The sequence below is a fragment of the Lactuca virosa genome, chromosome 9 (assembly GCF_052849685.1).
Source record: "Lactuca virosa cultivar CGN04683 chromosome 9, Lactuca_virosa_CGN04683_v6, whole genome shotgun sequence".
Taxonomy (NCBI): domain Eukaryota; kingdom Viridiplantae; phylum Streptophyta; class Magnoliopsida; order Asterales; family Asteraceae; genus Lactuca; species Lactuca virosa.
This window is the reverse complement of record NC_136434.1, coordinates 92,692,599-92,699,498: the sequence shown is the minus strand read 5'-3', so window position 1 is coordinate 92,699,498 and position 6,900 is coordinate 92,692,599. Positions and strand designations below refer to the sequence as shown.

The window sequence follows — 6,900 nt, the reverse complement described above, 5'->3', positions numbered from 1 at the left end:
TTTTGAATTGTATACCATTTTTGTTTAGACCTTATTAGTTATGGAGGGGTGACAAACTGTGCATAATAATTAAATTGAGTTTTGCATATCAAAGAACTAATTTGTCAAACTACTAGTTTCATACTTAAACGTTTAATATTTGTATTTGCTTTCATATAAATATTATGATCTGGTTCAAAATTCCATGGACTTGAAACTAAAAAATATTTAATGGTGATTTGGAGTTTTAAATTGTCACTTTGACCTAGAATTTGCAATACTTTTCTGTTTCTTGTAGCCATTGGACTGGTTAAACTTTGATTGTTCATACCATTTGTTTGAACTTCGAATCAAATAAGTTAATGATTTTATTATATTTCATGCATAACTAATCTAGCTTTTCCTATAATATTATAACTTGCAAAACTAAATTTTCAAATTAAAGCACCTAACATATAAATCAAGTTTACCAACAAAAGTTAACAATCTTAACACAAACATACAAAAGTAATTATCGTAACACCAAAAATCATTGTTTAAAATTTAAAATCAATCAAGCTAACAAAAGTCATAATCTAATCTTCCATTGGCATTTTCTCCATATCATTGTCATTTAAATCTAACATGTTTAAGGCTTGTGCAATCTCCACATAAACACAAAATGAAAATGTTGCTAGTATTTAATAAAAATTAATAATTCAAAAACTGAAATATTTCAGTTTTGATATTCCAATTTCGAACGGTTGTAACTTATTGAATATAACACCAAAAACAATAAAATTATAGTATAAATTCATCTCCAAACTCTAACTTACACGTTGGAAAAAACCGTATATCAATCCGACTTAAACGAATGAAATATGCTTGTTTAAAGAGTTTCACAGAATACAAAAGTGTAAATTTCTTGCTGAAAAGCTGAAATATTTTATCTTTGATATCTCATCTATGAACAATTATAACTCATCAAATATAACACCAAAAACAACAAAATTAGTCTAAAATCATTTACAAGCTTTAAATTACACGTTAGAACACGTCAATCCGACTTAAAATGAAATATTTTTGTTTAAAAAATTTCATAGAATACAATTTTTTTAAATAAGCCGGTTCAAAACCGGTTTTTACCCGGAACCAGCCAGACCAGACCGGTAAAAAGCCGGACCGGTTTTACTCAAATCCTAGAACCGAGAACCGGCCCGGATCAGTCCACAGGCCCAAATGTTCACCCCTAACGTGTGGTATTGTTTCGTGCTTATCAAACCAAACATGAGCTAGTATTGTTTCGTGCTTATCAAATCAAACACGAACTGAATCCCATTTATCAAATCAAAACATGTCACTATATGAATATATAATTGGAACAAGTTCTATGTAATTTTTAGTGATGGGGATAGACTTGCACATATGAGAGTCCAAATCTTGCGTTTTAAGGGGAGACAATTTTAATTTTTTGTCACATACATCAAATCAAATAGTGAAATAGGCATAAAAAAGAAAAGCAAATGGCCACATCGTAAAATGTTCATAGCACACCAATCGCACTACTACTCAAAGACTGATTAAAACATATTATACATCTCAGAGCAAGTGTATTAACGCAAAATCATCTTTGGGATTATTATTATCTTGCTTTATATAATTATATTTGGAGTGGTCCTTAACAACCTCACATTACGTTATAATTTACAGTTTACACTTGTGTTGACCTAAAGCTTTCACTGAACTTCTGAGTTGACCCACATTAGCTCTTAAGCTTTAGGGCGTGTGATTGAAGAAGGAAGCTAAGTCTCAATGTATTCAGGCAAACGCACCTTCCCTAGATATACCTGTTGCATCTCCTCTCTCCAAATCTGGGTATCAAAATTCAATCATGTTATCTTTTTTCACTTTAATAATCCATATATTCAATAAAACAAATATATTATGTAATTTGAACCATACTAACCATGTCACGAAATTCAAGCCGAATATGTGGCACATTTGTCTTGTGAATATCATTCCCATCTGGTCCTCTCTTGTAATACTCCGGCCCAATCCAATGCGACTGCAAAAAGACATAAACGCCCTTGAGAACATGTTCCCATTTCAATAACTTGAAGAATCAATTTGTACCTTGAGAACATGGGAAAAACCAGACTGGTATACTGAATTACGCGCAATCTCACAAAGATCACATGCGCTTAATTTCCATACCTACAAAACAAAAAAAATGTTTAATGATGGGAAAAGGGCAAAAAGGGAAAAGTGTATATGCTTACAGAAGCAGCAATACTGTACTCCTCAACTAAGGGCTCCTTTGTGAGATGGATTTGTAAAGGGTCATCAGTAGATAGAGAGACATTAAGGCCACGTAGGAAAAACATTGGAAAAGGGTTTCGGTGATAATCCAGAAATAATGAGTTGTTGCTCAATGGTGACATGGCAAGACCAATCTGACCACAATATATATAAATTAGATAATAAACCAAAAACCAAAAAAGGAAAAAAAAAATGGAAATAAGTTATATTGTTTTGTGTTTTTTACCTGGGCAAGGTAGTAGAGGTATTGAAGTACAGGAGACTTTCTGAGATTGATCCCATGTGCAATGTTATGAGTTGTAAGAAATGCAGCAGCAAGATGATCAATGTCACCAGCCTTACATAAAATAAAAATATATATATATATATATATATATATATATATATATATATATATATATAAATGTTTTATTTTTTACATAATGCAGAAAAAACAACTTGATAAATTAAAATATACCTCCCCACAATGAGGGCGGAATCGGATGGTAGTCATGCCTTTTGATTCGCGAAGCTGCAGCATCACATCAACATACTCAGAATTCATACCTTTCATGTATGTATGTATGTATGTATGTATAGATCTATAGTTACCTTGTTTAGGGTATAGAGATTTGCATAACAATAGTAAACATAGTATGAGAAGGCAGGGTTAAAGATATTGGTCCATTGCTCAGGTGTTGGCATGTGCTTTGTAGGGCGTCTTTCTGGCTTGCTTTCATCATCCACCAAATCCAATCCCACAACCTTAAATTTATCATTTAAGATTTAATTAAAAAAAAAGAATATTAAAATAAGAAAAACAAAAGTGAAAGAGAAAGAGAAGATAAGATATAATGATATATTACTTGTTTCAAGAAAACATGCAATTGAGGATGTGATCCTGGATCGACTGTAACCTCAAATAGAGGAAGGAATATGTTGTCAAGAATTGTCTGAAATGATGTCACAATTCCCATTTCTTTGTATATGTTATAAAGTCGAGGCAACTGCAAAAAAATAAAAATAAAAAAGTTTTATAAATCAGAAATTAAGCATGAAAAGATGAGAGGTTTTACACTTTTACTTTTAAATTTTAATTAGTACCTGAATAAGCCAGACAACATTATCACTATAGAGTTCATTGTTTACAATCCAACTTGCTAAATTATCCCACTCACTTTGCTTTCTACCATATATGGATATTCTGTATTCAGCCATCTGTAAAACCAACATTATTAAAAACAAGATTATATAATAAAATCATAAATGAAATTATTAAAGAGAGGAAGTTGGATGAGGATCTCACTTGATATTTACTTGCATCAAGATCAGCAAATACTTGTTTGGTTAATTCAGCAAGAAACCGGCCTGAGAAAAAATAGTTTATTAAAAATTATTTTATTCAGATTGGAATGTTAAAATTAAACCTAGTACCCTGGATTAGATTATCTTGTTTCAAGAAAATCTCCCTAAGTCTACTTTGACCACAGGGATTGTATTTGAGATTGAATTTGTCAAAACGATGAAAAGTGCTTTTGTCTGCATGAACATCTAACAGGTCAACATTGAGGTCATATCTGCATCAAGAATTTTTAAATATAATCAGAAGACTAATTGATTATAAGTTTATAACCATTTTTATTGATAAAGAAAAGTTTTTTTTTTTTTTTAATACCCAGTTAAATCCAAGCTCTCAAAAACCTCTCTTAATGTCAGATAAGTTCCATCCCGAAATATTACAACCTGCAAAAAAGCACAAAACAGAAATTTAGGGATTAGGGTTTTAGGGTTTGATAAAAAAAATCAACACCAGATAAAAGATTATTACCTCATCAGGTTCTTTTCTCAACTTGGACTTGATGAATCTCAAGAGATGTTTTTGATTCATGCATGCAGAATGATGAACATGAGTATCGACTTTTCTAACATTATAAAAGTCACGATGTGGTGCACTTTTTTGAGCTAGGAATTCTTTGTCAGCATTTAGCATCAAATGAAGGTTGAATTTCTTGATATATATATAGAAGAATATCAAAGTCAGATGAAACTTATCCCACAAAAATAAATGAAAAACATAATAATAATTCATAATATCCACCTGTTCAAGGAGACCAAGCCTGTGATGACATACTGTTCGTGTATTTCCAGCAGCAATCACTTTAAGGATGTGATGCAAATCAGTGAAAAAAGTTGTTGCATCAACAACAGGAAAAAGCTTCTCTTTTGCTGAAAAAAGAAAACAATTAGAGACACTACACTACTCCATGTTTATAACAAATCATGGGTTTTACTTTTAGTCTTACAATTTTTCGTTGCATAAACATGAATGACTCCATCTTCCATTTCAAAGTAATGCTGTAGCAGTAGTAACACAATTAATATGTCATGTCAAGAAAAATTTATAATTTATAAAATGGTTTAGAAGAACTTACATCAGATTTAGTCTCAGGGACATAATCAAAAGGATTTGGATTGCGTTTTGGAGTGCTTGGATCAGATATGACCTCTTTCTCCCATGGAGCAATGCTTTCCCTGAAAACATAACTGTTTCTCATGTCAAGGCAAACTTGTAAAGCCCTGTAGACTTCTGCTTCATCAGGTGAAGGTGTCTCTGAAATAATCATAATTGTAATTGTAAAAGAATAAGAATAAGCTCACTTAGGTGTAGACACATCACACATATATGAAGTAGAAAGAGACATGAGTATTGAGTAGTGTAAATACCATGTGGGCTGATTTTAAGTCTGACAAAAGTTTCATGCTCTGGTTCTTTTCTAAGAATATCAGCAGCTACAGGATCAGGTTGTACACCATGTAGGTCACCAGATACACTGTGTGATCGTATCATAGAAGATGCAGGAATGGGCAATTGTTCACCATTTGCATTAACACCCTCACATTCTGCCCCCTGTAGTTTCATGTCCAAATAAATTGTAACTTGTAAGTTATCCAAACAGAATAAGAGAGTGGAAGATAGAAGAGGAAAGTTCATAAAAGTTTACTGTGTTTCCATTTGTGTGAAGGTATGTAGGATCTAGATTGATGCTTTCATTTATATCAGCATCTTCATCAGATCCTTCAACACTTTCAAAAGCACTTGCACTTGCAACTGGAGACTTTGGAGAAGTTGGCCTAAGTAAGTGTCCAGCTCTCTTTGCCAATCCTGTGTGGCTGGGAGATTTTCCTACAATAAATAGAGCAGTGTGTAGCATAAGAAAGATGAACTCTAGTATTTCTTCTTATATTCTTTTCTGATTTTGTGATCATCAAAAAAGTCTTGAAGTATTCCTATTTCATATGTGTCTGAAAACATTGTGTATGTTTTCCTTGTCTCCAGAGTTCAGTTCTTTAATCCCTCAAGAAGAATTTTTAAACCTTTAAGGTAGTCAGACAATAAGAGCAAGGAAGGGTAATTGGAAAACCTAACTTTACTATGATCCGAATCTAAAATCCCACAGCCATTTCATGGATATTGGAATATACCATTGAGAATTGATAAAAGCTACCAACAGGAGATTTTAAATCTAAGAGCAACACAAAGCATCCCAGTTAATTTCATCTCCAGAATATATGCAAACAGGGTATCATTTTATTCATGCAGATGCTATTGACAGAGGAATATGATATACAAAGATGCAATTTTACTTTAGTATTATAAAATAATATCAAATTCCTGGGAAATCAGGTAATGAACAATAACATTCATCAACTGTTCGACCAAATTCACGCTTTGATAACAAATTAAGCACAAAAAGAAACGTGAAAGCACCAACACTTTCTTACCTTCTCGAAGCGTATGGAGTCTTGGCAACCCCGCTGGAATAGCATCCTCATCATGACCACCACTACCACCAGAAATCGATGTGATTTCCGGCAAGGAAGCAGAACCCCGACGATAAAATCCATTTCTCCGACCTCCCTGGTTCCGCCTCTGCAACGGCTTCTCAGTACTATTTTGCTTCCTGTAATGCTGCAGCACTTCATCTTCGCCGTCGTCTCTCTCCTTCTCAACAGTTTTGGCAAACTCCAGCAATTGATTTAGGGTTTTGCGGTGCATATAATAAGCCGAAACAGCTACAAATGAAGCTCCGACTAGTGCCGCCATAGCTAGATGCAACGAATAAGCATCCATATTCTACCTTTATATGTAATAATCTCTAGATAAACTTTTCAATTTCTCTCTATATATCTCTATATACGTATAGATTCGAGGGTTATAGAGAGATCAAAACCCTACTTAAGGGAAGTGAAGAAGGAAGAGATATATGGAGTATTTATAGTTGGGATTTATTGATTTTGGATTAGGATTATAGTGGTGAAATGGGTCCCACACCCTCTATCTAACTTTCGACAGTCGTGGTGTGGTGGTCCCTGAGTCCCTCTATCAAATACCACGTGCCTCTTCCACAATGGGGATTTTCGTCTTTTTCATATCTCTTGTCAATTTTCACAAATTAGTATATGAATATAAAAATTAAAAATACATATACATAATACATTATAAATAATATTTGGGAAAATGTTAATATTCGTTATTGGCTATTGATGTTAAGGAAATCAATATTAAATGAACAAGTGACAAAAGTGATAATTTTTATATATGATCGTATAACTGAAAAACATGTAATTGTGCAATGGTGGTTG

The 6,900-nt window shown here is 32.9% G+C and overlaps 1 protein-coding gene across 2 annotated transcripts; it reads right to left on the bottom strand.

Moving 5' to 3' along the window:
• Window positions 1-1,444: 1,444 nt before the first annotated feature.
• Window positions 1,445-6,508, bottom strand: LOC145137100 (AMP deaminase-like). 2 transcript variants are annotated; one of them, XM_079071241.1, is made up of 19 exons: window positions 6,040-6,507; window positions 5,259-5,440; window positions 4,981-5,164; window positions 4,689-4,867; window positions 4,560-4,611; window positions 4,355-4,482; window positions 4,085-4,264; window positions 3,932-3,999; window positions 3,691-3,833; window positions 3,563-3,624; window positions 3,361-3,474; window positions 3,123-3,263; window positions 2,869-3,021; window positions 2,735-2,788; window positions 2,504-2,614; window positions 2,238-2,411; window positions 2,092-2,172; window positions 1,925-2,023; window positions 1,445-1,829 (listed from the first exon to the last, which is right to left on the bottom strand). In XM_079071241.1, the coding sequence occupies exons 1-19, from the start codon at window positions 6,386-6,388 to the stop codon at window positions 1,761-1,763; spliced, it is 2,523 nt and encodes an 840-aa protein (XP_078927367.1). In that variant the 5' UTR covers window positions 6,389-6,507; the 3' UTR covers window positions 1,445-1,760. The 2 variants fall into 2 exon arrangements, 1 of the variants encoding a protein (XP_078927367.1); XR_013720871.1 differs by lacking the exons at window positions 1,445-1,829; window positions 1,925-2,023 and having other exon boundaries at window positions 2,504-2,543; window positions 6,040-6,508.
• Between the last annotated feature and the right edge of the window lie 392 nt (window positions 6,509-6,900).

Excerpts from the sequence above, each read along its gene's own strand:
- LOC145137100 (XM_079071241.1), bottom strand. The coding sequence starts at position 6,388 with ATGGATGCTTATTCGTTGCATCTAGCTATGGCGGCACTAGTCGGAGCT. Across the intron at positions 4,868-4,980 it reads ACTTAAAATCAGCCCACATG|AGACACCTTCACCTGATGAA; the intron begins GTATTTACACTA and ends TGATTATTTCAG. Across the intron at positions 3,475-3,562 it reads TTGATGCAAGTAAATATCAA|ATGGCTGAATACAGAATATC; the intron begins GTGAGATCCTCA and ends TTGGTTTTACAG.